The sequence below is a fragment of the Canis lupus genome, chromosome 17 (genome assembly GCF_048164855.1).
Source record: "Canis lupus baileyi chromosome 17, mCanLup2.hap1, whole genome shotgun sequence".
NCBI classification, from domain to species: domain Eukaryota; kingdom Metazoa; phylum Chordata; class Mammalia; order Carnivora; family Canidae; genus Canis; species Canis lupus.
The window spans coordinates 519,891-540,107 of NC_132854.1; the positions used below are offsets into that span (position 1 = coordinate 519,891).

Genomic DNA, 20,217 nt, shown 5'->3' on the forward strand with positions numbered 1-20,217 from the left:
CCTTGATATCAGCATCTATTGATTGTCTTAATTCATTTTGAAATCTTCTTGGTTCTTGGTCTGATGCGTGACTGTCAGCTGAAACCTGGACTTTTACTTAATACTCCTTTGGTTTTAGCTGGCTCTGTTCCAGCAGCAGGAGGAGGGCCCCAGCTCACTACTGCCGGCTGGAGAAGTCTGGGCTCCCCGCACTGCCTGGAGCCTGCTCTTTATGGGGCATGGGTCCTGCACTCTCAGAGCACCTGTTCAGGAGGCTGCCCTCTCCCTGCCTCTCCTCCCCAAGGCACACGTCCAGAGGTCATTTTGATAACGTGTGCTCAGTTCACCACATGCTTCCACTAAATGTGGAAGATTTCATTCAGTGACTTCTACAATGAATTCACATCTTATTCATTTCAAGGGCATGTCTATAATATACTTTCCAGACGAGCGTGGCATTTACTCTGCAGGTAACATTTGCTGTGCTGCATCTTTAGGCCCCAGGAATTGGGGTCCAAGGCCCACAGACTGTGAGCAATCAGACCGCAGCCTAATGCCACTCTCCATCTTATTGACCTAAAATTACAAAATTGTGCATGAAAACAGTATTATGGAAAACACACAGAACTGGTCCATTAAAAAGTCCAAGCTAAAATGGTGCTATTCCATCTGAATCTTAGGGTGCCCATTTTGCTAACAAACTCTAAATCATCCTGAAGAAAATAAGGCAGAACTAGAAGAGCATTTTTCATTATTCTTCTTCCCCAAGAAACCTTCAGATTTGGCTACACAGGTCCTCCAGAGGGAAAAACTAGATGTGACAAGAAATGAAATTCTAGGTCTTTGTGCATAACACTCACTATTTTAATCAGGCTCTGACTTAGATACCTGTGAAAAGACTTCTGTGGCACATCTAGCTAATTGGGGGACTTGCAGGAGTCTGGGTACTCCAGCCACCTGGCAGGTCGGCTCGCTGAGTAACTTGACGGTGGTGGAATAGCTGTCAGAAGTATCCAAGGCAACCCAGCTGATTCGGATGTGCTGTCAGGCCAAGTGTCCCCTGCCTGGACATTGCTATAGTCCTAAAGCCACCTACACAGCTCACCAGGAGCCCCTGGGTCCAGTGGGTCCCCACTGAGTCAGAAATGCATTTCAACAAGATGCCAAGGACTGGTGTGCATTAAATATTAGAAGGTACCTCTAGATGGTATGGCTGTGACCTCCATTTCCTCCATGGACACAAAGTAATCCTAAAGGACCCCAGCACCACCCCAACAACATGAGCCTCATCACCTATACTAAGCAACAGGAGTGACCAGGGAGGTTAAGACGGGAACCTTCTGAACCCTCTCGTCTAGAACAGAGCCTCTGACCCTTTGCACACTAGCCTCATCTTCGCTGTCAGATGTATTCTCCAGCAAGTGATAACCTGCAGGCATGAGTGACAGGAGCCCCCTGGGTCACCACCCCCATTGACTCAGACCAGGACAACCTCAGGCACCATGCCAGGGTCGGACCCAGACCTGTCCTTGTTCATCCTGCACTGCTCCCATCTCTCCTCTGGAGCTGAAGAACTCCTCCTCCTGCACCACAGTCGTTCTCCTTGGTCGTATCAGAACAGATAAGGACATGGCCAAGGACGTCCTGGGAGGAGGGGCTGGCAAGGAGGGGGGCATCTGATACCTGTGTTTGGATAGCAAGGTGTGCTCAAAAACGCCCTGGTGCTTTCCCTGGGGCCAGTCTCCACAGTGCCTTTGACCTCCAGAGGAGGAGACGATAAAACCCAGAGGCCACCTTCCTCCTGTCAGGCTAGTGTGGGGAGCACCCGTGTTCTGCAGGAGGGGACTCCAGGGGCCGGGACGATGGCAGCACTACAGGAGAAAAAGTCATGCAGCCAGCGGATGGAGGAGTTCCAGCGCTACTGCTGGAACCCAGACACGGGGCAGATGCTGGGCCGGACACTGTCCCGGTGGGGTATGTGCCCAGGGGTCGGGGGTGGGGGGGGAGGCGGGGAGGGGCTGTCCCTCACCAGGTGACCCCAGAAGCCCATTCCAGCTCTGATCCCTGCCGACAGCAGATGCTTACAAAGTGGGAATATCTGAGGGTCAGCCCAAAAGGTTTAGCCCTAGGTTTGAAAAGAACCTTTTTAAAGCTATGTTCCTAAAACTTACAATTTTTAAAGACTTTTAAGTGAAGGGGTACAAAGCATCTCTTGTGTGGTGAGAACAGTCTGGACCTTGACAGAAGCGATGGCTGCATGTGTGCGAACGCACTATCTACACTGAGTGATGCTGAATCCCACCCTCGCCAGCTGCATCTCACCTGCCTCTCCCCACAGTGTGGATCAGCCTCTACTACGTAGCCTTCTACGTGGTGATGACTGGAATCTTTGCCCTGTGCATTTACACGCTGATGTGCACACTTGACCCATACACGCCTGACTACCAAGACCAGCTAAAATCACCAGGTAATGGGGCTGGTGGCTCAGCATGGACACCAGGATCCCATGCATGGGGGCAATGCTCGGTCCTAGAGCTGCCTGGCCAAGAACAAAGCCCAGAGAGGGAGCCCAAGGATCTGAGGGGCCACTGGGGTGTAGACAGCCCCTCCACCCCTTCTGAGGATGGTGCCCCAGGTTACAGTTATTAAAACAGATCTGGTATAGATCCTTACATCTCTTACTTCACCTGCTGATAAACACAGCCATACCACACCTAGGGGGACAGGCAAGGCAGTTGGCAGGGCCATTAGGGACGAAGGGTCTGTGGGAAGGAGACACCTCTGAGCACCGAGGACTCTCTGAGGGGGGAGCGCTTCCAGACACGAGTTCAGCTCACAACGTGGTTTTCTCAAAGAGCAGTTTGTCTACTGTCCCGTTTGAGGACAGAGGCTCAGAACAAAGGCTGAGCACAGAACTCTCCTGAGTCGGCACCAAGATGAAGAGGTCACTGGCGTCACATGACTCCAAGGCCTGAAACAGAGGCGGCACCTCCCAGGTCCCGGGGAAGGTGGCCGCCCCCAGCTGCCCGCACACACCAACCCGGAAGGGCAGGCAGGGGTAAAGGAGGAAACACACTTGCCAGTATAGTCACTCACTCACATGTCCCTAGTACTTCGGAAGGCAGCCATGAATGGCCACAGCAGCACCAGCACTTCCCAGGGACAGGAGACGGTGGTCTCAGACGCTGGAGCCAAGGCGGGCATGTGTCCTCGGGCAGCCCCACCATTGTGCTGGGGTCTTGGTGAATCTTCTGGTTGGTGACCACAACACCAAAGTGCTTTACTGGGTATCATTTTTAGAGCCAACCAACAGATAAGACATGGGAGATTTCACCGTAGCTTCAGAGCAGATACAATACGTCACAAACCCAAGGACACGACAGGGGTCACAGGGAGCGGGAGAGAGACACGGTCCTGGATGAACAAGCCATGAGACCCTGGGAAGCAGCTGTGGCATTTGCATGGATTAGACACTCGTGAGCGGTACCCCCTTTGTCTCCTTGGTCAGATCCTCTCAAGGCCTTTAATTTAGACCACGTACAGCCGTGACTTCCACGTGGTCCATGAAACAAGAGAATGCTAGCTTAATTAGTTAAAAAGTAACATCAACGTGGGGGCTGGCTTTGTAAACTGTGGAACGTTCACACAGCAAAGAAATGACAGTATTTGTGGGAAGAAGGCGGGGAGTCAGCTTGTTGATGGCACGCTTACACGTGGCACTGGAAAACGGAAGAAGGAAGGTAGAACCTGAGTGGTAGGATCCCATTTCCCTAACTTAAGACACAGGTCTGTGCATCTGTGCTCACAGACGCGAGGATGTCTGTGGATGTTCCGACTCCTATACACGCATCTTTTCTTTTTATACAACACACATTGTCACATTGCTTTTGTACTTAATGAAACCAGCGAAGATTGTTCAAATGCGCCTTCAAATACATCTTCACTTAGCAATGCAGTCCAACCAGGCAGCTGGGCAGGCCTGGCGCTGATGGTGAGCTTCCAGGTGGGCAGGGTCCCTGCTGAGCCATGGCTGCAGAGGACACCAGGCCGCAGCCTCCTCGCCCAGGGGCCCTGGTTGGCCACTGGACCAGGCCACCTCTGCATGGCGCTTGCCATCCCCACAGCAAGTGGCTGGGTGTGGATGGATACTTTGGGGGGAACTGAATGTGTCTCTTTCCAGGGGTGACCTTGAGGCCCGATGTCTATGGGGAGAAAGGCCTGGACATTTCCTACAACGTCTCTGACAACAGGACCTGGGTAGACCTTGTGAACATCCTCCACAACTTCTTGGAAGGTGACGTTTCACATGCTTCCCATCTCTGTTTCTCCCTCCTCTAAGACAATCTCACTGAGGGGTACGGGCTTCCCACTGTCCAGCCAGCCCCAGGTGGCTGTGGGTGGAGGCAGGCAGCCACAGCTGTGTGTGTGTGTGTTCCAGCAGGCTACTCGCCCACATCCCAGGAGGACAATATCAACTGTACCTCTGAGAAGTACTTCTTTCAGGATGTTTTTGGGGCCCCAAATCACACCAAGTTCTCCTGCAAGTTCATGGCAGACATGCTGCAAAACTGCTCAGGCCTGACAGACCCCAACTTCGGCTTTGCAGAAGGAAAGCCGTGTTTTATTATTAAAATGAACAGGGTGAGTCCTGAAGGGCTGCAGACCAGGGACCCAGCCTGAGGGCCCCTGTGGAGACAGCTGTGTGTGACCCCAGGCATCCCTGGCTGGGACCTAGGCAGCAGGGTGGGGACATGCACTGCGGCCCCATCCCTCCCTGCACTTTCGCTCAGCTCATACCTGCGTCACGCTGGCTCTGGAGTTGACCGTTCCCCAAATACAACCTGAACACATCTCAGACACAGCCCTGACTTCGTGGTCCGCAGCATCTGGACACTGAGCAGTAGAGTCCGGGCTGCTTGGGGCGGCCACATGTACAGGACAGCTTGACAGCAGCCAGCTGTACACAGGTGCCACAAGGACAGCTGGGAATCTTCCAGGGTAGAGGTTTTCATTTTCATTCTGGGCCAGGGGCTGTGCCGGGCATGAGGGAGGCTGAACAGGCCAGTACAAGCAAACCACAGGAGAGCACAGTCCACCCAGCCTTGGGGTGCAGGGGAGGGCGGGAGGGCTGGAGGGTCTGTGCTCCATGCTGGCCAGCAGGTGCGGCCAGGGGTTCCCAGCTTCTACTCAGCAATACAAACCTTCCGTCCTGAGACCAAAGGAAGCCCCACATTTGTGAGCTGCACACTTTCCTGGGTCCCTGCTAGGTCTCGTGGCCACCTGGCAGGGGAAGCTATGCACACAAGGTATGCGGGGAGGGCAGTATTGCCCTGGGCACTCCACTTCAGGGCACCGCAGAGCACCAGAAGGTGGCAGCTACAGCTCAGGTCCTCCTGTCCAGCTCTGCCACCTGCTGGCAGGAACCACAGCTGGGACAGAAGCCCATGGAGAGCCACAAGGACACCCTTCCCTTCCAGATCGTGAACTTCCTCCCCAGCAACAGCACAGCGCCCAGGGCCGACTGCACCTTCTTGGTGAGTGCGCGGCCGCCCCAGAGCCGCTTCCCCCTCAGTTCCCCTCAGCTGCCTGGCTGTCTCGATCCTTGGTCACACGAACCACCGCTCAGAGCAGCTTTCTCATAGGGAACAAAAATCTAGTAAGAAGAACAGCCTATCTTTGTTGTTTTGCTACAAGAAGCATACAGTGTATCACTAACACACTTCAAAGAATTTGGGGGCAATTTGGAAAAAACTGAGTTGGTATTAATTTACTCAAAAACAGTTCTTAAGCACAACACAAAAATACCCAAACTTCTTGTCACTGAACATTCCCTAATGCTTGTTTTCCCAGTCGTGGCCTCGCCCGAAGACTCCTGTGAGCAGCCACAGCTCCCACCCCAGCCTGTCTCTCTGGTTCTGGGTCCTTCTGTAGCCACTCATCCACACATGTGGGCTGACCTGGGCTTCTAACAGATGTCAGAGTGTCCCCCAAGACTGACTGGCAAGCTCTGGCTATCCGCCGAGAGATTCACAAGCTCTCATAATGACGAGAAACATACCCCACACGAGCAGAGACCCTTACCTAGAAAGTCTCTCAAACTTGTAGCCAGTTCAGCCTCCGCAGCTTTCATTCCCACAGATGGACAAACAGGCACCTTCTCTATCAATCTTGTTATTCTACAAGGACTTGAAATGATAAAAATCCAAGTTTGATAGGCCATGGAAGGTTGTGCAAATGAACAAACAACGTCCCTATGAGATCTCAGCATTCATCATAAAGGTTAGATCTAACGCATGCTAATTGCACAATGAAGTGTTTGTATCTGCACGTGTGCATACGTACACATGTGCAGACACACGCACCCAGATCCTGCCTCTCTCAGGCCATAGCCTCTCTGCCCCCAGGACCAGCACAAGGATGACCGGCCCCTGCAGGTGGAATATTACCCACCCAACGGTACCTTCAGCCTTCGCTATTTCCCTTACTACGGGAAAAAGGCGCAGGTAGGTTTGTCCCACTTCTCCCAACAACAGCTGCAGAATCATCTCAAAGTTATTAGCATGATTGGCAAAAGGAAAGCCATCAATGTTTTACCCATGCAAGTGAAACAAAGGTGTCCCTTGGCCCGTTCTGACTGTGTAGCTCTTTGGGTGTTTCCCTACCTGAAAACACACAGCTCTCCTGTGAAACACAAATGTCAAACCTAATTCTTTTCCGAGAGCTTCCCAAATCCTTTTAGACAACCACATACCCATTTTAAAGCACTTCCTCCAAATCTCGCAATTTTTCCTGTTTTATTTTTATACTAATTTTCATCAAATATAATTTGAAGTTAACTTTGTCACTGGTGTGGTCTCCCTACCCCCAGACCAGCTCTCCTGCATGTGGCAGAGTGCGAGGGCTGCTGAGCAGGTGCTGCAGGCCACATGAGAACAGAGCAGGCAGGGGCTGCCACGACAGGGCACCTGCCGTGCAGTTTCTAACTCTCTCCTCCTCCCGTTTCCACGCTCACGTTCCAGCCCCACTACAGCAACCCTCTGGTCGCCGCGAAGCTTCTCAATGTCCCCAGAAACACGGAAGTCCTCATTGTGTGCAAGATCCTGGCAGATTATGTGACCTTTGACAACCCCCATGACCCCTATGAAGGGAAAGTGGAGTTCAAGCTCACCATTCAGCAGTAGAGAGCAAGGAGGCTGCACCCTGGCTGCCCACCCCCCTGCCATCCCTGTACTCCTCCTAGCTGCCCGTCGCCCCCCACCCCCCACCCCCCAGCTGCCCGTCACCCCCCACCCCCCAGCTGCCCACCACCCCCTGCCCTCTGCATTCTTCCTAGCTGCCCGCTGCCCCCTGCACCCCCCCACACCCCCACCAGGCCTCTAAACGCCCGGGAACTGCAGGCAGCTGTGCACTAGGCACCTAGTGTGACAATCAACAGCCTCTCGCTCAGTCTTTTCTGCTCTTTGACCCAGAATCAGTAGCTACGATAAAAACACTAGGCCAATGTGGCGACCCTGAGGCAGCAGCAGACTTCATGTTCCTCACTATTCCCTAGTCTTTTTAACTTCAATGACATCCCAGTCCCCGTGTCTACGTGAAGACTGCTCCCACTCCCATAGAAACACTACTTATCAGGCATTCTGAAGGCTTGCTCTTAAAGAACAGAATTCCCAAACTGTAAAACTAAAACACATTAAAGGTACTATGTTAAACAATCATGTCTCTTCTGATAAAGGAAAAATGTAACAAAATCACTTTCTCTTTAAAATCTTCTTCTTAAAGTTTCAATCCCCTGTTGGGGGAAATTCAGACAAGGCTGGAGCAGGATGCCCCTGAGAACCCATGCGGCAGCAGGAGGTAGGCATGCGAGGCAGGAGGGCAGCACATGTGGGGTACGGTCTAAGCCACGGACACAAGCCCACCCTCCGACTCCCAGGGATGAGCGGGCGTCTCCCTGAAGCCCCCTGTGAAAGCCTGGACTGAGAGCCCTGCGCTCCTGGAGCTTCGCCCCCTCCACCCCAGTCATCTCACACAGCCTGGTACCCTAATCCCCTGTGAGCACCAGGCACAAAGTCACCACCAACAGAGCTACAAGGCCCCACGCAGCGGAGGGTGGGAAAGATGTCAGACACCCATGTGCCAGCGGTCTGCGAGCTGCTGCCCCCACGATGCCCAGCACAGGTCACCTCCACGGGTTCCACCTGCATGCAGCAGGCAGGGAGCACCAGAACATGGCAGCTGCACGTTCACCCGCCCCCAGGTCCCGCTGCCCTCGGGACACTGGCAGGAAGTCAGACTGGCAAGAAAGGCCACTTCCTCCCATAGCACCACGGACACCCCTCCAAGGCCTGCGGTGAACACTTCACCATCCTTTCTCACCTCACGACCTCACTCCTGAAAGTCAAACCCCCAGAATCTGGGTCAACTCTGAGGGCCTGGGAGGGCAGGTGCACTTGGGCTGTGTCCACTGGGCCCCCGACCCCTTGCTTGGAGACAAGCAATACTGACACAGAAGATAAATTGACTTATGGACCAGAATCCTGAATTAGAGGAACACAGAGCGTGTTTAAAATGCCCATGCGCGTTTTATTAATAAAAACTAACAGTGCCAAGTTAAACAAGTCAAACAATTAAAGTCTCTTTATATTCCATAAAATATTACAGAAAAGTTTATTTGTGTTTCAATAAAAAGACTATTGTTTAGAACAGGCAGCTGACAGCAACTGTGCGGTTAATGGTTCTTTGTGAATAAATTTTAAAAGGGACTATACTGCCTGTCCTGAAATTCCTTTTTCTTTTTATAAAAAAAGAACTATTAAAAATGATTGACAAATTTTGAGTTAAAAAACTGTTAGAACATTCTCTATATTTAATGTCAACTTCATCATAGATTACAGGAAGATGCTCACGAAACAAATAACGTTTGTTTCAGTTCGTGTCCTTAGATGACAGACGTGTAGGTATGTAAACGACTACACAGGAGTTTCCACACCCCGCCTGTAAGAAATCAGGCGGACCTCCCACGAGCAAATGTGCTCCGAGCCTTCCACAGTTGTCGCAGCTGCACCAGCACGGCAGTAAACTTTTACCAAACAAAACAAAAACAAAGAAAGAACTTTGCAAATTGTTTGCTGCAACATAGAGCAAAAAAAAAAAAAAAAAAAGGCATAAACTTGATGGAATCACACAGTCAATATAATTTAAGGGTAAATAAAGTCATGATACAGTTTCTGGCGCTGAATGCTGAGGAGCATAGCCCTGCTGCTTGCCGGGCCCCCAGACGCCCCAAGAGGTGGGGGCATCAGGAGGGGGCCACATGCCCCCAGCAGCTGTGCCGCTCCCAACACACTGCAGACACATGGTGCCCAGGTGCACCAGCCACGGCCACACTGCATTTTACTGTCGCGACGTGGATGGGGCACACGGCTTCGGCACACTCAGCAAGAATTGGGGGGCAAAGCGAACTCTGAATGAGAAACAGACAATGAAAACAAAATCCTAGACAGTGAAGAAAGGCCCTGTGTCGCCGCTGGCATGGAAGCGCACCACAGCTCCCCCCAGGACCCCGAGGAGCACAGCCCTTGCCTGCTCAGTGGGGCCGCACGGCCGCGCCATCAGCTCACCGCTGGCTCCTTGGGAGGAGGCCAGGAAGAAACACACGCCCGCGGCAGAAGCAGTCTCTTCCGAAAGCGGTGTTCCCGATGTAGACCGTGAGGGCGGGCCACGGGCGGGCGTCAGTCCTCCTCCTCATTCTCATTGAAGTCATCGTCCTCCTCTTCGTCCTCCCCAACGTAGGACACAGGGGTCTCCACCCGGGAGCCGCTGTACTGAGACCCGCTGGAGCTCGTGGCCAGCATGCCGTCTGCACCATTGGTCAGGTCACTGTGAGGATGAGGCGAGACAAGGCAGTCGGTGGGACGCGGGCTGGCTCCTGGGGGGGAAGGGGCTTTCCCTACCATGTGGGCAGATCAGGGACCCCCGACATCCACCCCTGTGAGCCCGGCACTTCTCCCGAGCCGTCCTCTGCGACAGAACAGAAACGAGCAACACTGACAGGACCTCGATGTCAGTGACCAAGTTGCCGACAAAACCCCAACATGCTCCAGCTGGAAACCCACGGCTCCTTCTGGGCCTTGACCTTGTGACCCCCTCCATCTCCAGGAGGGAGCCGAAAACATGTTAGGAAAAAGGGGCCCCCAGGAAAAGACGTGGCTCCCCAGATGCCAAGCAAGTCTGTACATGTGCTGTACGTGTAAGCATATGTTGTGTGTGCATGTGTGGTTGTGCATGTACGTGTGTTGTGTGTGTGCATGTGTTGAGTCAGTGTGCATGTGTGGGTGTGCATGTGCACATGTATGTGCCTGAGTGATGCTGTGTGAATGCATGTGTCCACAGTCCCCCAGGCCCCACCCTCAGCTCCTCTGGCATCAGTGCAGAGCCTAGGAAGACGAGCTGTGTGACAGATGAGTCTCGCTCAGATGCTCTGCAACCTGCACTTCTAGAAACAACTCCAAGGACCCCATAGCCTTCTACCATTTCATGAAACAGCAGCTGCTCAAAGCCAGGGGGGTGGCAGGGCAAGGTCCAGGAGCCCAGGGGGGCAGACCTGCAGGGCGGGTACTGTTGGGAAGCAGGGCTGCCTACACTCTGGTCCCTCAGACGGGTGTCTGGAACCTGTCTACGTTGCCCCTGTACCCTTGAGAGTCTCAACAGGGCACATCTAACCTCCTCTGCTATCACAACTGGGGGGCATCTGAGCCCAAGGGTGCCACTAAACACCTCACTAGGCACAGCACAAGGTGCATGACAGAATCCTCTAGCCCCAATATCAACAGTGCCTTGGGCAAGAAGGCCCTGGCCTAGAGAGATCTTTAAAAAGCCGCAATCCTGAGGAAAGACTTCTGGGTTCAGGCACCACCCCTCAGGACCCAGCAGAGCGGGTCAGACACCGTCTCGGGGCACCAGCAGGTGACAGCCCATACCCCCTATGAGGTGCACACGTCCCCTGAGAAGTATAATCTATTGTCAAAAGTCATTGTGATTTCTTAGTAATTGAGAAGAAAAGGTATTCTAAGAAACACCACATACTAAAGGGAAGGGATGCCAGTCTAGAATTTAAAGCTCAACAGAGTTCCTCCAGATTCTAGCCAGACACCCCATAACCACACAGGGGTTTGGAGGTCACCCCAGCAGAAACCCCATGCTCAGCATCCTCTCTGCTACTCAACGGGAAGGCCTTCAGTCACCTGCCTCAACAGGACAGGACACAGGAGGGTAGAACCACACAGAAAACACGGCTGTTCTACGCTCGAAGAAGAGGGAGTTTGGGGCGTGGGCTGATGAGCGCCACTCTCACCTGGCAATGCAGGTGGGAGCCCCAAGGCTATAGCATCCCATACCTACCACAGGCCAGAGCCGTGGCTCCAACAAACGCTTTTCTTTGACATACAACCACACGTATATATTTTAATGCCTTTTACTAGAATTAATGAACACCATATGATTAAAAACTATTAAAGGTGACAGTCTTTGACAAAGGAACTCCACATCTGTGAAATCCAGCCTAGCAAAAAAGTCAGAAAGGGTAAAAAAATTTAGCCAAAAAACTACTTCAAATTGCATCTTTTCTTCTAAGTGGGAACCACCTAACTGTCCAAGAAATCACTGTGCCTCGGTAAAGTATCAGTGCCAGTTTCTACGCTAGTTTTTCTTCTGAAATGGTAGTGGCTCTCCTTACCTTGCTATAAACCTGCATTAATACCCAAATTCCGCCTCTTGGAATAACCAGTGCTCAGCATCCCACAGACTCACAACCACCCGTGCACAGCGGGAAGGTTACGACCACCTACTGAGCTGACCTCTGCCTAAATCTGATGGGGGCCAGATACTACACAAAGGACTGCGGTGACAACCCCACAGCCAGCCCATCGCATGGCGCAAGTCAAGAGCTTCACTCGTGTCACAGAACCCAGAAGCCGGTGACGGCCACAGAGCGCCACATCACCCTTGAGCAGATCAATTCCATTCTGTTGAACCTATAGACCACTAATCTATTTCACGCTTCAAGAAATTAGACATTTATTAGTATTTAAGACTGATATGAGACAATATGTATAATAACGTATAACATAACATGAAAGTTAATAAAACCATTGTTTTGTCAATACTTAATGCAGAAATTATCTTATGTTAATCTTTAGAAAACTAAGATAAATACCCAGCGACAACATAATCCTGCTTTTGCAGGATGGCTAGTTCAAAGGCTACTACATGGTGATTTAAATAATAAAACTTCAGTAACACACACAAAAAAACACATACAGTAAATAATAAAGCAAAAAACAGAGGCCCCGGGTGGCTCAGTCAATGAAGCATCTGCCTTGGCCTCAGGTCATGATCCCAGGGTCCTGGGATTGAGCCCCACATCGGGCTCCCTGCTCAGCGAGGGGTCCCCATCTCCCTCTCCCTCTGCCCCTCCCCGTGCTCCTGTGCACACACACTCTATCTCTCAAATAAATACAATCTTAAAAAAAAGAAAGCAGGGATAAAGTTTTATGTCCACTGTGATCTCAACTGTGTTAAACAGAAATAGGAAACAGACGGAGAAACACCCCATCCCTCAGGCTGCCAGCAAGAGCTCAGGCAATTCCAGCCCTACCTTCAATGCATCCTACTTTTTAACAAATAAAAGGCACGCGCATCACTTTGATGTTTTAGGGGGAAGAAACCCTAAGCAAGAGGATCCTGTGTACCCAGGGGATGAGCTACGATGGGCCTTCAGGGGATGCAGCTCAAGAGGAGCTGTGGCCGGGAGCAGCCAAAACTGTGGGCAGAGTGTGGGGATCCGCCATCCACGCGAGGGAGCCAGTGGGGAGCCCTGGAGGAGGCAGGACGGTCTTCAGGAGAGCCAGGGGCTCCACCCACCAGCCAGCCCAGAGCTGTAGTACCTGGCAGAGAGCCTTGTGCCATTTGAGGTTGAAACTGATGACGTGACGAACACCCCTCCGATTGATCCCTGAGCCATCTCTGAAATGAGAAGAAAACAAGGCAAAGGTCACAGGTACAGGCCAGACAGCTGACCCGCCCTGCAGCTTCTGTGCCAGGACACCAGCCATCCTGCCCAAGAAGGCACCCAGTCCTTGGTTTACGTGATCACTGATGACCATGCAGCTGTCCCGTAAATGGACACTGTTTGAAAGTGGGGTCGAGAGCAGGAGGACCAACCCTGACTCCCCATCCCAGGAGATGGCATGCACTGCTGGCAGCTGCTGTGGTGTCTGATCCAGCCCAGTGGCTCTGGGAGGAGATCCACACCCCCAGGCAGTGCAGGGCCAGCAGCCTTCTCACCACAAAGCCCCTCCGTGGCCACAACCCCATGGCTCCTCAAAGGAGTCCCCAGAAGGGCAGCGAAAGCAGAGAACTGCCCCCCAGGCAAACCCGTCCTCACCCCCACATCGGGAAGAGGCAGAGCACAGCACTCCCCAGAGCCTCTTCTGGTTGTGGGACCTCAGAGGTCAACCACCCACCTCGTCCACACCCTCTGACATTCCAGTCCCTGCCTTCTTGAACCCAGAAGGTGAAATCCTAACTTAATACCTCCGTCACATAAACCACACAATGCCAATATGGCGTCCAGCCTGCCGGCCCTGTACCCTACCCGCCTCACGGCCCCAGGGCCCCCTTCCTGGCTGAGTCCACTCCTGGTGCCCAGTGCTGGGTTTGGCCTCTGCAAAGGCGGGCCACACATCCAGAGCGGGGATCTGGCCCCATGGCCACCAAGGGGACCGGACAAGACTGACCTGTCACATAGGGTTCCAGTGCTTTCGGCACCAAACTCCTAGCCATCTTCAGGTCTTCAGCAGAGCAGCTTCCGGACTCCAGCCCACAGGCCATCCCCATGCGCTTCAGCACTTCTATGTCATCGTGGATCTCAAACGTGTTGTCAAAGTTGAAGAGATACTCAAACCTGAGAGACAAAGTCGCCACCGGAAAATGAACCACATGCCACGTTCCTGACGGTGCAGGCATGTGGGGCACACGGGACACATGGGGCCCCAAGCAGAGTCACTCAGCCCAGCCTCCCAGGACCTTTTCTCATCTGGCATCCCACAAAACCCATCACCGCAGAAGCAGCAGGCATCACAGAGCTGAGCGTGGGGCAACTGCCCACACCTCAGGCCAATGCTGAAACTGAACACTGGCTACTGCTTGTACAAGGTTTAAACGGATGCGCTAATAATAACCCTGAGAGATTTTACATTTTAAGAGATAAACACAAAACCAGGGATGTGAAAAAGAAGTCTATCATCTCATTACACTGAAAGACTATATACAATAATCACAAATTAGATACTTCTATAAAGAAGTAAGTGGGGGCAGCCCGGGTGGCTCAGCAGTTTAGCATCCCCTTTGGCCCAGGGCGTGATCCTGGAGACCCGGGATTGAGTCCCACGTCGGGCTCCCTGCATGGAGCCTGCTTCTCCCTCTGCCTGTGTCTCTGCCTCTCTCTCTCTCTCTCTGTGTCTCTCATGAATAAATAAATAAAATCTTAAAAAAAAAAAGTGAACATGCTACTTCTGAGTGTGACACTGGCTTTCTCCACGCTGACCTGAGGCTCAGCTGGGACCTCAGAGTAGGGGCCCACTCATCAATGGACCTACTTGTCGTTGGAAATGCTGCAGTCGATCACGGTCTTCTTGCTGGTATTGACGATGATGAAGGGCAGGTGGATGACGGAGTTGGGGGGCGGCGGCCGGCTGGCCTGCTGCTCCGCCTGGCGGTTCCTCTGCACCAAATTCTTGAAGGCAATTTGCTAAAAAAGATGAGCCACCAGCACGCTGCTCACACCAGCTGCCACCAATCGAAGGCCTTGTCCATAGGTGTCCCAACAACTCTGCCCAACCCCACAGGACAGCAACAGGGGTCAGGCCCGTGAGAGGCCAGAGCAAACCAGGGGGAGACGCAGGCCCCGTTGAGGGCTCAGCAGAGGATGCACACCCTGAACACCAAACAGCCCAAGGGGAATGGAGGCAAATGCTCAGGCCACTGAGATAAAAACGTCTCCCGGGAATGGTTAAAAGAAACGCATCAATGCTGGATGTTTCATTCCTCCTGCCCCTCTGGGTCCCGAGAAGGCAGACATGGGGCCATGCCCCCATACGGACCTGGAGCAGCAAACATCTGCAGACCCGCTGGCACAGGGCTCTGAGGGTGTGGGCCCTGAGCTCTGCAGTGACGTACACCTTCACCATAACTCGCGTGTGGTCAGGTGAAAGCCAGGAAGCACCCCTCCCTCCTCAGCTAGCCCCAGGCCACAGCGCCTGGGAGGGGACTTGGGGCTCACAGCTAGGCAGGAGAGGCAGTGACTGGATATTTTAAAGTAGCCTCGTGTGCTGTGGATATCACAGGGAACTGAGCCGAAGAGAGGGACCACTGCTGACAGACATGCACGTGCTGCCCTACTGCCCTCTGCAGCCACATCCTGTCCACCAAAGCACTCCCTGCACCAAAGGCTAGGGTGGAGGAGTGACCGAGGTACCCCGTGCCGAGTGCACCCAGCATGGCTAGACTACACCCTCCGCTGCAGTCTGCAGGCACTGGGCCAGCAGCTATCACTAAGCCTCTCACTGACCCCTCCCCTCTGCTTTCTCCCGTGTTTGAAGATCTCCTGACATCAGCCACCAGGCCTGTCCTCAGACCCCACTGCACTTCCCCCAGGACCCCAGGGTTCCCCATGCTCCCTCCAACCTTACCATGGGGCCTGTGGCTTCACAGCCCTGGGGTCCATGAGCACCTCAATAAATCACGGCTAAGCCATGTCCCCTTCCTTGGCCAACCACCAGTTCCACAGCAGCTGACTCGCACACCGTAGGCCCCAGCTGGATGGCCCAGTGCCACACAGCCTCAATCCAGGGACCAGCCCCCACTCCAGCAAGCTCCTGGTATGTTTGTTATTTCTGCTTCCAACCCTGAATGGGCATCTCCAGGACCCTACAGGGACGGGGATGGCGGCACACGTCCCCCAACCACACATGCTGCCCATCTCACACCCCTGGTCTGGGGTTTGGTACTCAGAACGCACTTCATACCTGTCCCTGGGGAAGCTTCACATGCTACCTTCCACAAGGCATCCCTCCCGTCATTTAGACTGTGATAAGCAGCACGCGTGCAGCACATGTGCTCACCCATACATCCATTCTCTCTGGGAAGAAGACCCTCATCTGTGAAAGTTTACATCAAGGACACCTGTGCCCGACTCAGTGGGTGCTTGTGAAATGTGCATTCAGATCTCAAAGCGGAGATTTTCCCCAGGAGGTAGGCACCAAGGCTGCACGGCACTGAGCCCTAGATATTCTATGTTTCTTCCCAGCCATGCACTCCAGCGCAGGGTTTGCAAGCGAGGTGTGGTTAAGAAATGAACAGTAACACAGGACAGTTAGGATAACACCCTGGTAAAAGCCCTCCATCTGCATGCAAGGCGCACAGGCACGGGACGCGGCAGTGGATCACAGGGCACAGGGGATGCCACAGCAGGAGGGAGCCAGACCAGCAGACACAAAGCAGCTGCCTCCAGAGAGCAGCACCCTTACCTGCAGGATGAGCTCCTGAAGCTGAGACTGTTTCTGCTTAATCCTTTCAAGTCTCCTCTGTCTCTCCACCTTCAAAACAAAGATGGTGGCATCATATTCCATCTAGCAGTGCCCCCTAGGGACATGCTCCCTGGCCTGTTTGCTAAACTAACAGCATGGAAACAGATGGCCTATAGCACGTGGCACATGTCCTGGGACAAAGGGGAGTTTCTTTAATCTCAAAACCACACCCTCCACTCCATCTTCTCTTATCTTCTGGACACGGCAGTGTCTTCGGACACAGCAGCTATAAAACTCAAACCTCAGCTGTCAGGATTCAGAATTTATCTATGCTGGGGATCAGCAACCGCGGCCAGGCAGGCCACCTCCTCGCCAGTGCCCACAGAGCACAGAGAGGCTAGACGGATGGCATGCCAATGTCTGGTGAGCAGGCGTGGGGCCTGGGGAAGCAGCCGACCCCCGGTCCAGGCCAGGAACACACAGCTTCAAACCCTGAGTGGGCACCTCCAGCACACACACCAGAAATGCCCACCCCAAACACACTACACAGGGGGCACATCTACAAGGGCACAGCGGGAAACAGGTGGTTAGCCGCATACCTCTAAATTCTGACATTCCTGAGCCGAATTGGTGGGTAGACCAATCCACTTGATCTCCTTCTTCTCCTTAGAGATGATGTTCATGGCCATCAGCACATTTAAGGCATCATAGACTCGCCGTCTTATGTTCTTCTGGTCGTAAGCCTGGGGAGGATAGAGCATAAGTTTTCCAAACCATCCAGAGCAGCTCACAGGTGGACACTTGAACGCCACACTCAACCACATGCAGGGAAGCACACCACCAACCCGCCTTATGCCCTGTGAACACACCAGCTGTGGCTAGATGGCTCCTAGCGCATCCCCACAGATCTCCAAGGGAGTCTCTACAGGGAGCTGACCCAACAGGAGCCAGAGCCCACGCATGACACCATCTGGGGATGATAAAGTGTCATACTGCCGAAAGATCCAGAAAATTCTTTTGTGTTGTTCTCTGAACTTGTGTGTCTCAAGTAGTTCCAGAGAAAACAAGAGTGAGCAGTACGACGCCAGGGCGTCTCCCTGCCATGCGGCACATACTCACGGATTCGTTTGGTAGGATATGGTTATCGGCAGCACTGAACTCTGCAACCAGCTCGTCGGCCACCTCGTTGTAGGACGTGGTCCCCTTCCTCTGCACCTTCTCGCACACCTTCATGGAGAAGTGCCTTAGGCCTTTCCCGTTCTTCTCCCCTTTCCTGTGGCGTTTCCTTCAAAAATACAAAGGAACAGTGGTGCCCTCAGCACCAGCCCCAGGGGACACACATGTCCACCCACAGGCTAGCAAGCTGGGTATGGGCCGAGACCCCAGGTGTGGCCCTGGGGACCTGGCTCGTCTGCAGAGTGCACTGGGCACAGCCCTGGGGCCAAGGCTCTCTTGCTTTCTTTAGGGGCCAGAAAACAGACTTTTAGGTGGCCAGGCCTCACATCTCCATCAGCTCCCAGGAAAAACAGGGTAGACACACATCAGATATGCAGGAGCCAGTGCACATCTGATGTGTACTGATACACCAACATTGCTTCTTAAAAAGATGCCCACTGACACAGAATTATGCAAGTTTTACTGCAAATTTAAGAACTTTTAGGGAAAATTTGAGCAGGCCAGGAGCCAAGGCGATGTGGAGACCATGACAGCCATGTGGCAGTGGGCACCCGACACTGAAGACCACAGTGTGCTTCAAACTGGGGGAAAGCCACTGTCTCAACTTTTTAAGTCACCACGTCAAGGGAAGGGTGGCTCTGGACAGACACCTTGCTGGGTGATTCAGGGAATCACGGTTTTTGCTTTGGAACCAATACAGACATAATTCCCAAAAGGTTTTTGTTTTTAAGGAAAGTCACAGAGCTGACCTCCGAGTAAAATTATTTCCTCACTAGGCTGCTTACTGGAAGACAGGGTCAAGGTGACAGTGGGCCGGGACCCTCCTACAGGTGGGTGTCACCCGTGGAACAGCAGTTACAGAGCCACAGCGGGTGAGGCTATGTGAGATCCACCACATTTGCACACTCTTCCCTAGATGCTACTTTCCAGTGCAGAAAACGGAAAAAGTGCCAAAGTCACCAAAGTGCTGAGAAGCCAGCTTCCTCGTCTTCTTCCGATCGCATGTTGGCCACCCTCCATGGTGCAGACCCCTCCCCCCAAACCGCAGGGAGGCGGCCCCCTGCAGCCAGACTTCTCCTTTACGAGGAAAAGTGTACCCTGACTACATCTTTTCTGGGCATGACGGCCAGCCCTCATGGCCCAGAGAGCTGGAGGTTATAATTCTAGGCAATGTGCTCACCCGGCAGACCAAGGTGAGGGGTCTGAAGGCTGGTTCTGTGAGACAAAGTGAGTGTTAGGGGTGTGTGGGCTTCCTACCACGATAGTGTTGGGCGCTGCAGGTCTCTGAGGCGTACCAATTACCTACAGTCAAAAGAGACAATTCAGAACACAATCAGAAATGTCCCGCATATGACCCTGCCATTTTACATTTCCCATCATCTACAGCCACTGCTGAGCTCCATTAGCTAAGAAATTCAGAGAACACGGTCACGTGAGCCCCTGACAGCTGACCCTGCTGAGTTAGACGCCATCGATCAGCACTTGTGCCCTCATCGACCTCAGGTGTGTCCCCGGGTTCACCAGAAGAGGCAGGAAATGCCCCCACACCAGCGAGCCCCACGGAACAGCAGGCACCAAGGAGGTGGTGGAGAGCGGGGGCACCTACAGAGTAAGCCTCAGGGTACATCCCCACTGTTCCTCTTGCCCTAGTTCACTTGCCCTTCCCCCTTCAGGGACATGGACAAGGATGAAGCCCTCTCTTTCAGGGCTCCCCAAGTGAGACCAAAACACAAAGAGGAAAACTCTCGGAACAAAGGGATCACAGAGCAGGCCTTGTGGTGCCCCACCAGCCCACCCGTGTGTGGGAGCCTCACCCCAACAGCGGCTTCATGGGGGACCTGGCACCCTAAACACTGCAGTGGAAGGTGGCAGTTAGCACCAGCAGCAAAAGACACACTCCAGGCAAGAGCGGCTCAGGGGACGGCAGTGTGACCTGCCCTGCACGTGGTTGAGTCTGAGCACCCCACGCCATCTCTTCACAGAAGAAAGGGAAAGCCTGCTTTGTCTTTGACAAAGACTCGGAATTCGGTCTTGTGAACATGCAAATATTCCCATGGGGGACAGACACACTGCTGTGTATAGTCAAGTAAAAATCCCAGTTTTCTAAGATCTTGTACATGTCTCCACCCACATCACAGAGCTGATGCAGGAAACAGTTCAGAAACCTGACATCCCAATCGGAGAAGGACAAACATTATATGTTCTCATTCATTTGGGGAATATAAAAAATAGTGAAAGGGAATAAAGGGGAAAGGAGAAAAAATGAGTGGGAAATATCAGAAATGGAGACAGAACATGAGAGACTCCTAACTCTGGGAAACGAACTAGGGGTGGTGGAAGGGGAGGTGGGCGGGGAGTGAGGGTGACTGGGTGACGGGCACTGAGGGGGGCACTTGACGGGATGAGCACTGGGTGTTATTCTATATGTTGGCAAATTGAACTCCAATAAAAAATAAATTTATTAAAGAAAAAGAAA

The 20,217-nt window shown here is 53.0% G+C and overlaps 2 protein-coding genes across 5 annotated transcripts in view; one reads left to right on the forward strand and one right to left on the reverse strand.

Moving 5' to 3' along the window:
- Positions 1–1,717: 1,717 nt before the first annotated feature.
- Positions 1,718–7,266, forward strand: ATP4B (ATPase H+/K+ transporting subunit beta). Its single transcript, XM_072782296.1, has 7 exons — positions 1,718–1,953; positions 2,318–2,446; positions 4,160–4,273; positions 4,421–4,620; positions 5,457–5,513; positions 6,384–6,482; positions 6,999–7,266. The coding sequence occupies exons 1-7, from the start codon at positions 1,842–1,844 to the stop codon at positions 7,158–7,160; spliced, it is 873 nt and encodes a 290-aa protein (XP_072638397.1). The 5' UTR covers positions 1,718–1,841; the 3' UTR covers positions 7,161–7,266.
- A 1,275-nt stretch (positions 7,267–8,541) lies between these two features.
- The window catches only part of TFDP1 (transcription factor Dp-1), a 41,999-nt gene continuing 30,323 nt past the window's right edge, over positions 8,542–20,217 (reverse strand). For all 4 annotated transcript variants that reach the window (XM_072782295.1, XM_072782294.1, XM_072782292.1 and 1 more), the window contains 8 exons: positions 18,922–19,043; positions 17,685–17,850; positions 17,165–17,308; positions 16,566–16,634; positions 14,637–14,788; positions 13,776–13,942; positions 12,924–13,002; positions 8,542–9,858 (listed from right to left, as the gene is read on the reverse strand). In XM_072782295.1, the coding sequence (XP_072638396.1) occupies positions 9,711–9,858; positions 12,924–13,002; positions 13,776–13,942; positions 14,637–14,788; positions 16,566–16,634; positions 17,165–17,308; positions 17,685–17,850; positions 18,922–19,043 (1,047 nt within the window). In that variant the 3' untranslated portion in view covers positions 8,542–9,710. The remainder of the gene's footprint in view (positions 9,859–12,923; positions 13,003–13,775; positions 13,943–14,636; positions 14,789–16,565; positions 16,635–17,164; positions 17,309–17,684; positions 17,851–18,921; positions 19,044–20,217) is intronic.